The sequence below is a fragment of the Nesoenas mayeri genome (assembly GCF_963082525.1).
Source record: "Nesoenas mayeri genome assembly, chromosome: 1".
NCBI lineage: Eukaryota > Metazoa > Chordata > Aves > Columbiformes > Columbidae > Nesoenas > Nesoenas mayeri.
Window position 1 is genome coordinate 15,157,550 of NC_137541.1, and position 14,169 is coordinate 15,171,718.

Sequence of the window (14,169 nt, forward strand, 5' to 3'; positions counted from 1 at the left end):
TCCGTGCAGCCAGAAACGAGGAAGCCCCGACTGCCTGTGATGTGCTATGTGAACAAAGCTGCTTATCAGATCTGTTCCTCAGGTTATTTTTGAAGAAGGGCCAATTATTCTTACCCACCTTGTAAAGTACTTGAGAACCAGGGATAAAAAGTACTTTGTAAATGTCGCTACCATTCTCAAAACATGGCCTTGCATCCCTGTACCTTTAGCCACGACTACAGAGCTGCACTAGCACCAGTTATAAAATAATGGCTTTACACAAACTCCTGCCTGGGGAAGACAGGAAAAGATCAGTCCAGAGGAGCACTGAGGACAACGGGAGAATACAATAGGGGTTAAGCACTGTGAGCTTCCTGTGTTCTACAGACAAGTCAGTACGGGTGGAATTCATTAAAATATTAGAGATTACATTAACAGCTAGAATTTGGGAAAACATTTACAATTGGATTTAGCGGGAGCAGGGTGAGGCCTGTTTATTTCTCGTATCACATAACTACTATACTTTCGTTTTTCGTGATAGCAGTGGTACTAGTGACACATTTTCTCAGATTTAAGAAAACCAAATTATTTTTATTTGTGGAAGGTGACAGACGCTAGTTAACAGCCAGATTTACAAAGTAGAAGAGTATTATCTGTCTGTAAACAGACGTGAGATGGGCCCTTTTACGGCAAACCCAACCATTTCCAAACTATGTCTCCCAGCATAATAGCGCTGTTATCATCAAGTTACCAGGTCAGTCAGACAAGCCAAGCTTTAGAGTTTCAAAAAGATACTTAAATAAAAATCAAACCTTGTTTATCTAATGGTTGGCATCCAGTGAATATAACACAGTCCTGATAATAAACAGTGACATGAAACACTGCGCTTTAGGGTCATTACACTAGAAGAAGAATGTATATTCTGTAGCAGAATACCACCAAAAAATCAATCCTAGCTGCAGATGCCACGAGTTTTTCAAATACATATGTTGTTTAAAGAATCAACATCTCTTTTAGAAGTGCACTCTATTTTAATGTATCTGTGCAGCCAAGGTGCTTGGAACCTGTATATGTGATATAGAGGTGTTTCAATAGTGGCTAATAATCAGAATTTTAAGACTCAACAGCCAGCAAGGGTACTATGGACTAAAAAAGCATCACATTCCATGTCATGCACAGGCAAATGAGTGTTGAGTTCCATCTTACAGCATGACACTTACAGAGGAAAGTCTAAACGGGTGATACAGTTGCATGATACAGGTATAAAAATCTAGGCAAAATCTAACCTGTCTGTTATAAAATGATACGACAGCAAAACACACCTCCAAACCCAGAAAACACCGTGCTTTAATGCTTTTAAGTTATATTAACAGAGCTATTGAATTATTCCTCCCCAGATTCAGAGGGACTAACAGGAAGTCCTAAATCTGTCAGAAATTTACATCAGAATAGGGGATTGTTCTGTTGTTCTGCATATTCCGTAACAGAGAAAACTTATATTCATATTACTGCTATGATTTAATACAGATTTTCAAATGTTAAAATACCCACCAACTGTAAAAATCCCACTTACTTCCACATCTGTGAGTTCAAGTGTTTTTCTACCATGGAGTTTAGTGCGAATCGGAAATGGTCCCATCTTCTGTCAAAGACGTAGTACCCTCTTCCCATTAAGCGACTGCCATATGAACAAAACTGAAAGCAAAGATATTTCAATGTTGTTTTAAAAAATAATTTCCACATTATAAAATAATTATAATTTTTAGATCAAAGAACCCCTTTGTAATTTGTATTGTGCATAAAAGAACACCTTTAAGAAGGTGTTTTTCACTATCTGCATGATAAATACTTTTTGCATGATATATGAACTATGTGCATAATGTTTAAGCTTAGTATAAAGTATATTTCATATACATTATAAACAAGTCAGTTTACTATGAGGTTCCTGTGTTACATGGAAAGGATATAAATGCTGTGGGACTGTTAAGGAACCAATTCTGGCTAATAATACTCTTAATGCCTCAGAAGAAGTTACACCCTTTTGTGCACATTAGATCTTGTAATTGTGTAACAGGAATAAAAATATAACCAAAGAGAAAAAAGGTGCAATAAGAGCATCTTCAATATCTGTTTAATAAATAAACACACCAGTGGTATTTCAGTAAAAAAATAAATTCTTATCCATGGCACCTATGCAATAACAGAGCACCAGGTACACTCTTCAGTGTTTGAAAATCACCTAGAGGAGTAGTAAATATTTTGCGAATTCTGCAGAGCTCAGGAGTACTTCCTGCAAAGTCCTACTACACTGAAACGGGATGATCGGGAATCTACCCTTTCTTCAGTTTTACTGATCTTATGTTACGTAGAGAACTGCCGCAAGACCTATTTGTGGGAGAGAAACCTGTTATAAACCATCTTCAGAAAACAAGACAGCTCTCCATCACACAAGGACCAAGGCACACAAATTCTGGCTGAGAGCAGAAGCTACTGATGCGATAGGAACGCATCAATTTAAAGGACTTTTCAGCTTAATGGAGAGCAAGTGCTGACTTTAACTGTTTACCTTAAGTCTGTTTCATGACAAGGTTAAACAGGTTAATTAAAACTACCACCTAAGCTGATAAACTGGCCTCACCTCCCAGTGATACTGCTCAGTTCCCACTAAGAGGCAGTTTAAGAAGCTATTGCCTTGTCCCCGGCTGTTATTACCACTTTGCTGGGAGAGGGACTATGTAAGGAAAAGAGTTCACTTCTATATAAAATGTAGAAAGTGAGCAAGAACTGTGCTGAAGGGGATTTGCACCATCTTTACTGACTTCACCTTGATACGGCCTAAGAACAGCTGCACCCCCAGTAACTGCTTCAGTTGAGAGATGTTGAGATGTCAAAGAACAGATGAGTCACTGATATTTGCCTTGATCCAGAACCAGGATCCTACAACAAAATGGCTTTTGCCAGCCATGCCTCACTGACGGTGTCTGTAAAAGAACCAGCTGCACTTCCATTACTTTGGGCTGGACTAGGTGATCTCCGGAGGTCCCTTCCAACCCCAGCAATTCTGGGATTCTATTTTTTTAAATTGTGTGGACACACAGGCAGTGAGCCTTTAATTTTTAATTCATAAAGAAGTAGCCAGCAAAAATGAAGTAGAATTGTAGAAGAGTACCAACGAAGCAGGAGGTTACTGCATATCATAGTATTATATGGATTATAATAATGCTCATTTTCTGTGTAAGAAACAAATACAGAATTTCATCGGACAGTCATTTTATGTTCAGCTCATACTTCTTCCTGATGTCTGACAGTAAGAAGTTTCCTTTGCTCTAGGGACTATAGACAATGCTACAGTTATCACAGTGTTTGTTTTATTCTGCATATCACATGGAAAATACATAAGTGAAGTGTTCATTAATTTTATTCCTTGGCTCAATTTTTATGAGAACCAACCGCTTAGAAGTTCAAAAGTTCTCCCATTACTTCTTAGTTTGTACAGTGTAAACAAATCCACACTGTGGAGATAATGCCACAAGGCAGCTCTTACTACTTACAATGAAATTTCTCACTAATATGGGAGAAAGACAAAACCAGCACATACTTAAGCCACGGCAGAGCAGACGGGCTATGCTGTGCTCTAGACTCGCAATTCTTAGATGAACAAAGCAATAGCTTCTAACTCCACATACAGGCACATAAATGATATTTAATTACTGCTTCAAACCAGACTACAAAAATCAACAAAGCACTGTAATAGCCCTTTGCTGCCTTAGATTTTCAGAACTATAGCAAATCGCAAGGTACAATTTCATAAGAACTATGACAACGAAGAGATTACCTGTTCATGTCACATTTAAAACAATGCAACTTGCCTCGGCTTGGCAGCATTACACCCAAGTTGCAGTCTACTGAGAGGAAAATCTAGAACTTCTCATTTTATACTACTCATCCTGTCCTGCAACCTGGCAATGTTTGTCATATGTACTGACCAGTCGCCTTCTCCTACCTTATCCCATCCATACCATTTCCTGCCAAATGTATTTGTTCTCTTTACAATACAGTTTACAGAATGTAAGGTACTCATTCCTTACATTTTTATTAAATGACTTCTTTTTACTTCCCTCTAATTACATAAGAATAACAGCACGGCACGCCAGAGACAGACACATACCCCAAGAGGTCTGGGATGGTGTCCAGAAAAATGACAGTCTAATTTCTCAGATTCTTCAGCTCCATCCGCTTCTCCTTCATCACTCGACAATCTGCTTGTTAAATCTCCTCCCATGGAAGGCAGTGGCAGTTCTGGTACGTACCCACTGTGGTTTGAAGAACTGTTGCTGTTTATGCTATTTGCAGATGATGGTCTAGAAGGAGAATATACATTTAAATCATCAGTGTTTAAAAGCTCAGCAAACCTACCTGCCGGAGTGAAGCATCAAAATAAATTATACTAGAAATGATCATATAAAGAAGGACAGTAAGATACAGAATAGCTGACATTTGGTCTTGTGAGAAATATATTGGGGTTATCATGAAGTTAATGTTAGCAGAAGCACCTTTGTATTGTCTGAGATTTTAAATTTGCCACGAGGTTGAGTTTAGGATCTTGAGAGAGGCAAATTATATAAAAAATGCAAATAAAAATCAGACGTGTATAACCTTCTTACATAGCACCATTACTCTGCTACTTGATTGATCCCAAGGGTCCAGTTATGAAATTTTATTTCATACCAAAATACTACTGAAATTAATGTTCTAAATCTGAGCTGACACCCCCTACCGCTAGCCTAGTAAGTGAAGTAACTGGGAGGACCTCTTACAGCATGTAGGTTTTCTTTACCTTTGCTAAAATACAGCAAAACAAAGTGGAGATGCCTTTGTACCACAGAGCACAGTGGTGCCTTGCCTTTCAAAAGTAGCTTGGAAACAAATCTGATCAGAAATGAGGGTGAAAAGGATTCTCAACTGCAGTCTGTACAACCAAGTATGTATGTGGACCTTGGAGGCCAGAGGAGAGGTCCACATTGAGCAAAATCTGAAGATCTTCTTCAAGCTCATGAATTTATGCTATCATGACACAGCAGTCACTAAGACTGTGGACAGGTGCCCTCTTCTGAACTGAGCTGGGACTGCTCAACAATGCCCATCAGCCTGAAATAACTGCTGCACTTGCTGTAGCAAGGGATATAGGTTGTGTGAGTGCTCCTCAGCCTTCAGGAAAAGTCAGCCAGGTCATGGCAAGCCACCTCCAGTGAGCGCTGAGAGCTCTGACCCATCAGAGCAGGGAGAATTGACACAACCTCTTCAGCAGCAGAGCTGCAGGCGTCCTGGCTCCCCGCAGAGAGGCAGCAGCCTTTCCTTGCCTTTCCTTGCCTCTGGCACAGCTGCTTGCAAAACCAGACAGGACAGCACAACAGAGGCACAGCAGCAGAAACAAAAGTGTGATTGTACAAACACAACGTGTGATGGCTAAAATCACCCTCCTCATGTACCACCACCTTTGCAATTCCTTCAGCTGACTGTCACTGAATTGCATTCCAGTTTTGTTTCTTTGACTGTAACAGCTACTAAAACCAAAGTCTGTCTGTCCCTCTATGCTCCTCTCTATGTAAGGACTGCGTAGGGTCACTCCTTTTCTAAGAATTACTCAGACTTCTCACCACATTATTTACGTACAGGTATTCTTTCATTGTCCTTTCACTCAAACCCTCTAAGACCTTCCTCTGCCATTGTATGAATAACATTTCATTATGGCTTGATGAACACATAGCAAACATCTGAAAAGACTTGAGATAGCAAATAAATCATATATCTCTTTGAGGTAGGGACTATCTTAGTACAAAAGCCCCCCAAAATGGGCACTGAATCCTGACCAAAGCTTCTGCAAAGAAATATGAAACAAAATAAATATGAACAAAACCAGCTGGTTTAGCTTTATCTACTCCAGCCAAAATTAGTACTAAAACCCACCCCAGTCAATGAAACAAAGCATATGGGAACTGTACCAGAAGGCAAGTAGAATTCAGTAGATCCAATATATCATGCTAGTTTTTCTAAAGAGATGTCTTTAGTTTGCATTGTTTTTCCGAAGACTGTTTTTGTGCTTTACAAGAAAAATCTTCAAGATGAGGAAAGATACGTTATGGGTAGTTTCAAATCAATCGTTTTAAGAACTAGCTGCTTACTTTGTCATTTACAGTAAACTACACCTTTTTTTACAAGGTGTTCCATTATAGTAACTGGTCAAGTATTTGGAGAGAAAAATTCTACATAAATGTACAGAATTTCACCACTGGTACCTACCCTGGTTCACATAAATAGACTTTTATTCCCCAAAGTGTCAGAATGACTCGAACGTAAACTTTCCTAACTATTACTGACTATTTTAGCAGAAAAAATGCAGTTAGTCTGAGATTCCAATCAGAGAATGGACACAACTCCTTACCCCATTCCCAATCAAATCACAGGCTACTATGGACAGATTTAGGTTAATACAAACATAGTCTACTCTTACATTAGTATGTTTTATCATGCAATAGCTCAGATAAATACCAAATGTTTATAAAATAAGCTGTATGGAAGACTGTGACATTCCTTACAGCACCTTCGGAATGCAGCACCGCAACTGAAGAATCGCTTACCTTGGAAGTACGGAATTTGGTGGTCTGGATTTTGCAGGAGAAGTTACTTTAGATTCCTGGCCAGAGTTCACTGAAGATCCGGACAGGGAGTCTGGTGCTGGTGTGGGCTGGCTCTGAAAGCTTTCCCTTGCAGACGGTGGATGCTCTTTGTCTTTTGCAACTTCTTTTTCCCTGGATCGAGCTTTGTGTTCAGCTAGAAGGATGTCAAACTGTTTTTTACGGCCTGGAACTGCTCGTCGATGATTAAGTGAATGAGTCTAAAAATAGGGTGGTTAAAAAGCATTTGTGTGTGCATGACATTGTTTATGAGTCCTCTATACTTCCGATACACCACAACTCTCAAAGATAAAATCTACTTCAAACAACTTTAGCCACAGTTATGGAAATAAAGCTGTTATTCCACATTTTCTTTGACAATTTATGAAGCAATTCTTAAGAAATGCCAACATCAAGGCTAAAATTACTTTCTGCAGCAATTTTCATATAACAGTGTCTATTGACTTACCTTTTCCAAAGCAGAAAATATAATTTCAATAAGTTTAAAATATTAAGAAATAACACCATTGTAGCTCTTAACTTACAATGGAAAATTGATTTCATTCGATTGAAAAATGTTAATAGAACTTAAAGCAAATTTAACTGATTATCTCTACTGACAAGCAGCACATACACGTACAAATGTTCATTATAAATGTCTTACATTGCTGCTACTTTTTGACACGAGACATTACTATCGCAAGGGCAGCCTCCAAGTAATGGAGTATACCAAAATCATGTTAATTTTTTATTAAAGATCGACTATACTTCAACATTGTTGCATACAGGAACCAAAAAAGGAGCATTGAAAATAACATTTGTGCTTCAACATGAAACATCAATGCTTTTTGCATAACAAAATGACAGAAAAAAACTCTTTTCAGAAATATCAGTGGAATAATGCAGATGCTCTGACTCAAAGAAACAGAATTACTCAAAAGAATTACCTGAAGACAGCGTCTGAATACCATACCCATTGTCTGTTAGACAGGAGCAGGTATGACCTCTCAAACTACTGTGGTAGGATTTAAACTATAACAAAGCATCTGATATTTTATCTTCTAAGAAAAATACCTTGCAGGTGAGCGATCTTGTGCAAGGTTTCTTTGTTTCAGGATCCAGAACTCCACAGTGTTTATTTGGGTCAAATTCTCTTTCTGTTTCATGGAGGGGGGGAGAAAACAAAAATATATATTATTACAGAAATTTTAACCACAGTAGCTATAATTTTTGCCTGATAGTAGCTAATTCAACCAGGCTCAACTTGAACCACTGCTCCCAACCCCAGCACCCCATAACAGCGGGATGTGCAGCGCTCGTGGTTCTGCCTTTTTTTGTCCTTAGGTGTTTCAAGCTATTCAGAGCAGGATTTCAAGCACAGACGTCATAGAAATAAGTCTGTTTACAGAGCTGTGCTCGACAGAGTGGCCCAAACACAGGACCAACCCAAATACCTCCAAGTTCAGCTCCCTCTATAACGCCGGCATTTGCACATCCAGCTTCTGAGCTGGGCTGAGACACATACAGTCTGAATATCACAAGCTCTTTGAGCAACATTTCTTTGACACACTCGGAACCTCTGCAAAACAACCCGTGGTATCTCAAAAGTAGATGCAAGATTACCAGTGGCATTTTAAAAACAAAATTTATCTAAATCTGTCCCCTAAACCTGTACAAAAATAACATGTATGTTAGTTCTTATTTCCCTAAGTGAAGGGAAGCACGGAGTTTCAAGTTTGCAGAGATTATGAAAAAAAGGCATTTACATGAGTTCTACTCATGGTTAACATTAAAAGTTCATTAATATTTAATATGCTGTATTTGCATATTTCATATTCATGAATATTTTAGTATTTATATACCACAGATAGCATCACCTCCTTTAGCTTATGTTGACATAATTTTAGGGTTTTCACTACAGTGCTTTAACAAAACTAGGGACATACACTTTTTAGTTTGTGCCACCAAAAATTCTACCATGATGTTTACACACCTCGACATCCTATGTTTTAACTGGCAGATGGGTTTGCTTTTGTTTGACAGTGGAACGTAAACCACTTGCCAAAGCCTATTTTAACTATACAGCAGTGTTACGTTCAGGTATAATAAACATCCTCTACCCAAATACAACATTTAATCTGAGGATCTGAAAATTCTTTATAAACAAACAAATCAGAGCTAGGATGCAGACGGCATTCACAGCCATGTTACAGTGTTACGACAGCATTGCAGCAAGGAGAACAGCTGGAAGAAGAGACGTGAGGCCAAGTAGCCTGTTAGACAACAACTGTCAGCCACAATTACTGCCAGCTTTATGTACTCTGCTATATGGACTTATACAATGATAAACCCAATGTTAAATAGTTATATTATCAACCTATTAGCAGAGACATTCCAAAAAGTGAGCCTGGAAAAAACAGCTGGCACCGGGTTTGTTTGTGAAATCCCTGAAGGGACGGAAATCTGTCACAAGGAGTTTCTGTGGCCTTCAGAGCACAACAGAAACAGAAAAGGAGCTGTGCCTCACTAAATGTCATACACATTTTTTTCTACGTAATGGATGAAAACACATGTTCATGAACTAAAGGAGTTAATTACTCTTGTTTTTCCCATGTATGGCATTTCTATCACAATTTCCTGAATCCCTTGCCTAAAAACTTTCAATGAAAATGTTAAAAAACCCAAACAAAATAGACTATATGGACTTATAAATACACCTTCAAATGAAGAATCCTGAGGGCAATCACAAGGCTGTGGAATGGGTTCTCAAAGTCACCAAGTGAGGACTGTTTTGAGCCAACAGGGAAACATAAAATACTTCAAAAATCAGAAGTGCTCCCTTTGGGAACATCCAGATTGCTACTTGTCAGTAAGTATCCCGACCAAAAAAGACTCGTGGGACTGATTATAGCAAAGCCAGTTTTCAGGAAACCATATAGAGGTAAAAATCAGCAGAATGAATTATAGTGAGAAAAAGTGGAAGCCTACACCATCTACCAAACAACAAAATTACATGTTTTCCCTGAGAAAGAGAAAACATTAAACAAACAGGAAACCGCTTCTCCGGGCTGAAACGTGCGCGGCTGCTCCAGAGCAACCACAGACAGCCAGTTGCCAGCTACAGACAGGCCTGCTTTGGGCAACGCATTAAATGAAGATTATCACCTTCTTATCAATAACGAAATGCAGCTTCTCGCTACCTCAGTATTAGGAGCTGTGCAGCTTGAGAAGCCCATGGCTCTTGTGCACAGGCATATCTTGAGAAACCTGCTTCTCTAGAACAGATTGCACTTCTTTGTGTTTGGTGGATGCAGTGAAGATGCACTATGACCTCGCTGCAAGAAGAGGAATGGCCAAAACTGAAGCGTCTCAAACTCCTGTTTGCAACACAACAGATATTCTTGGTGTAAACTAGATACCTCCAGTCTTTAACTTCACCTCAAAAAGGTCAAGAACTAAGGAAGATTTAGGAGAAAAATAGGTTTTTTGCAGCTTGCTACTAGGGAACACTGATCCACTTGTGCTGGGCAGGTACACACTGTCTTTTGTGGTTCCACGAGCTGTTTCCTCTCTCAGCAGTGACAGTGCTCCTGACAAGAGGGCAGGTTCATTCATCACCCAAACAAGCACTGGCTCTCAGCAAAGGAAATACACAAACTTCACTACAGACAGCGAAATGGTATGAAAGAGAGTGCAGGTTGCTAAAAAGGAAAAAAAACCAAATGTAAACTGGCCAGAGCTATTAAGGAGCTTCAAATATTAACAGCTGTACAGTTCCACAGCAGCAGACTGAGGGAAACCTAAATCCCCTAACCACTGTCTCATCCTTTTAACGTTAAATAAATGAAATTTATGGTGTATCTAGAATAATCATCTCATTGACCTTCCCAGATCTGTTTCTCAGCCTTTGCATAGTTCTGTATAATAATGGAGAGGAATCCATCACAGTGACACACAACCTACAGGCAATTCATCTCCAGTGCTCTCAGGACTTCTATTTGCATCACTGCTAAATGATCGTGTTGCTGCACCCATACACAAGGCATCAGAAGCAAGACTGAGCAGATTCTCAATCTGATGACAGAGGAGTTTTTTAAAAAGTATGAATTCTGTGGATCTGTTAACCATATAAAAGTAAATGAATGCCTATCAGAGAGCTCAAACAGTCCTGCACACAGTCCCAGCCTATTTGGAAATCTCTCCAGCAAAGTGTTCCCCAGCCTGGGAGACACTGCAAGGGACAGCTGGGACACAACAGCGATGGAGTCTCCTCCACAGTAAAAGTGAGCGTGCTGAAGGAAGGCCCTACAGAAACCATTCTCCTTTGTCAACACATTTCAGCTGCATATGTACAAAAAAAGGTGCAAGTATCACCTGCCCTGGGGTGGTATGAGGTGACATAAGGAAAACAAGTATCTCAAGATGCATCAGTTTCAACTGCCAAGTAGGAATTTAGAATTCATTAGCTAAATCAAGCAGCTAAACCACTAAAGGAAATAATAGTTTAAAAGAAAAAAAATATCGTTTTTCTTATTAGCATAACAAATTGGATCTTAGCAATTGAAATGTAAGGTTTAAAAGCCTAATCAGCTACTTTCTCTAAATATTTTTTTCATTTTGTGTAACACTACCATGAACAAGGGTTCTGTTTTCTTAGATGCCATCTTCAACTAGTTAAGAAAGCAATCAGTGTTCTGAATGCGTTGAGGCAATGGCATTGTTCCATACCCCACACAGCCCCAGCAAACACCTCGTGCTGGTCTGGAATCAAGCCAAGGTGGCAGCACCACAGGCCAGCTGCCAAATTGGAGAAAACAAAAAAAAATAAACCCGATATTCAGTCAAAGAGTCGGGCACACTCATTAAGTGAAAATGAAATTATTTCTCTTGTACAACTTACACTTGGTTCATAACTAGTGCACGTTTAGAAATCATGTGAACTTGCTGCCAAACTGACGATCTAATGTGGATCACGCTGCCATTAGCAAAATTAGCCTTTCAGTACACACAAGAAGTTCCTGCCCAAATCACAAAGTACTGCCAGCTGATGAATAGACTCTGCACAGCTTCTGAAGCCGTAAACTTGAGTCAGTTACTTTTGTTAAAAAAGAAAAAAAAAACAACCCCTCAAAACACTTCTATTTCCTTTCATACAGAATAAAAATATGTTTTCAAGCTTTAAGGGGCAAATTCTCTACTCGCTGCCCAACAGCTGGCATGGAAACTCCCTGGAAAATAATTCTTCCTCCCAACGGATGGCAACCTTTGGAAGGCTGCCCTTCCACAGTGAGGCGTTCTGTGCTTTGGTGGCAGATTTGCACAGGGACCTCCATCCTCAGCTCTGCCCACAGCCACCCAGGGCACTTCCACAGTCACTGCCGCTCCCTCAATCCCACCATCCTGGCTTCCCGAGACGGATCCAGATCCCCACGCCACAAATGTCTTCACCCGTCTGAGTCACAAGGGGGAGAGGGGTGGAGGGGAATGACAACTCTGAAGGCTTGCCAAGCACTGCCCCTACCTTCTGAGAATTTTCTGTTGTTTAAAACTAAGAAAGAAGACTATTTCAATAATCATGACTTGGTGGATAATGAAATATCTTAAACCTCAACTGTTCGACTTGATCATGACTACCCTAAAGTCACTCCACCAAGGCACATTTTCTTTTGTTGTAAACACCCAACATATAAAATGGCTTGAGGAAGACTTCTGCCTTTGTGTTTTAATGAACTTACTTCCTTAAAAAATGATATATGGCCCGTTGACCAGGTGAGAAATGCATTAAACACTCTATCATTTCAAGCTAAACAAAATGTGTACTTTGAAAATACTTTACACATGCTAAGAGTGTGAAAGCTTTCTTTGTCATATATGTAAACTGGCATCTTACAGTTTAAAAACCAAACCAACCAACCAAAACCAGGCTACAACATTTTATTAGGACATTATTTTTGAGCTCTAGAAATATTAACGAAGAAAGATGGACTACATCAAATGGTGAACTACAACATCACTCACCTGAAAGTCTTTTGTAAGGCTTGTTACTGCTTTTAGTGCCATTTTGGTGTTTCTTGTCTATCGATGGAGCTAGAATTCCTTTGCCGTTCAGAATCTTTTCTGGTGATGGTGGCACTGACTTGGATGTCAAACCAGATTTGACCAAAGTTGGAGCAGGTATGGTGGAGGAAGAGGCCGAGGAGGAGGTGATGGTGGTAGTGGTTGCAGAATTCATTTTAACGTTGGCACCATCTGCCTTCACCAGGTTAGGAATTTTCTCTAGACTGACTACTGGAACAGGAACACTGCAAAACCAAAGAAAAATCTTGAAGTTGTATTTTCTGTACCAAAGATTCCCTTCCACAGATACAAACATTTCGATGCAACTAACACAATAACTTCAGATTAGACTAGAATGAAATACTTAGAACCATTATTGCCTATTTTTGTTCAATCAAATGTTTACAAAACCAGGCACTTGTAAAGCCTGGCAATGTAGAAAATTATGAAAATGAACCTTTGTGGGGTTTTTTAAGATCTTTCCCGTGCTATTAATAAACAAAATAAGTCATTGGCACTAAGCAAAACATACCGCCTTACATATGTGGTCTCATGCCTTTAACACAAGCACCTACCAGGTATGTGTACACAGTACTAAACTCACCATGATAATGAAGTAGTTTGCTAACACTATTGATATATTGAAACAAACACAAAAATCATTATTTTGCTCAGAAGTGTCTGAATGACATACAAGTTCTGGAAACCAGGAGAAAAGAGATTTTAAAGCATAGAAATCCTAACAGCAGGCCCTTAAAAAGTATTAAAATCCTTGATGAATTGAGCGTTACTAAAATGTATTTTTCATAAAATCTTGTGAACATAAAAATAAAAATTCACAATATAATTATTAGCTTAGTTGTCCCTTTTCAAAATAAAGCTTGCGGTAACTATTCCTGATTAGTTAAGTGACACAAACATTACCTTCTCAATTTGGCAGCAAAAAAGATTAAGACAAGTCATTTTCAATTCCATTATTTTAACATTTTTGTCTTCTGTGTGCACAAGGAAATAAATCAGCAACAGTAGCTGCTTCTTACCTACCCAACAACTCCAAAATTGTGTGTCTTGTGACTACCAATTAGTACACAATAGATAAATGATATACCCCTCCTTACTGAAACAAACCCAGTGAGAAAACACTAATTGATTAAACTAAATGGTCAGAACTTTAAGCCCAGGATTCACTGGAGGGTGCAAATGAAAACCTCTCACTTGTTCAGTTCTTCCCATTCACCGCCTGAAGAGCTGCTCTTGCCAAACAGCTGCCTATCTGCCTTGGAAGCAAATTCACACAGGGATCATGCAAAAATGACAATTTTCGGACTATCACTCATACTGAGCAAATGAAAGAAAGACAAGTTTTCTTAAATACCAATGCAATGGCGATGTTTAAAAGGTAAAACAAATTCCTCTAAAAGCAGGAGAGTCTCCTAAACAGTATTCCTATCTCTACCTT

The 14,169-nt window shown here is 39.1% G+C and overlaps 1 protein-coding gene across 7 annotated transcripts in view; it reads right to left on the reverse strand.

Moving 5' to 3' along the window:
• Positions 1–14,169, reverse strand: part of ATXN7L1 (ataxin 7 like 1) — a 115,549-nt gene that overhangs the window by 12,612 nt on the left and 88,768 nt on the right. For all 7 annotated transcript variants that reach the window (XM_080363534.1, XM_080363529.1, XM_080363528.1 and 4 more), the window contains 5 exons: positions 12,672–12,955; positions 7,728–7,810; positions 6,618–6,874; positions 4,148–4,340; positions 1,553–1,674 (listed from right to left, as the gene is read on the reverse strand). In XM_080363534.1, coding sequence (XP_080219660.1) covers positions 1,553–1,674; positions 4,148–4,340; positions 6,618–6,874; positions 7,728–7,810; positions 12,672–12,955 — 939 coding nt within the window. The remainder of the gene's footprint in view (positions 1–1,552; positions 1,675–4,147; positions 4,341–6,617; positions 6,875–7,727; positions 7,811–12,671; positions 12,956–14,169) is intronic.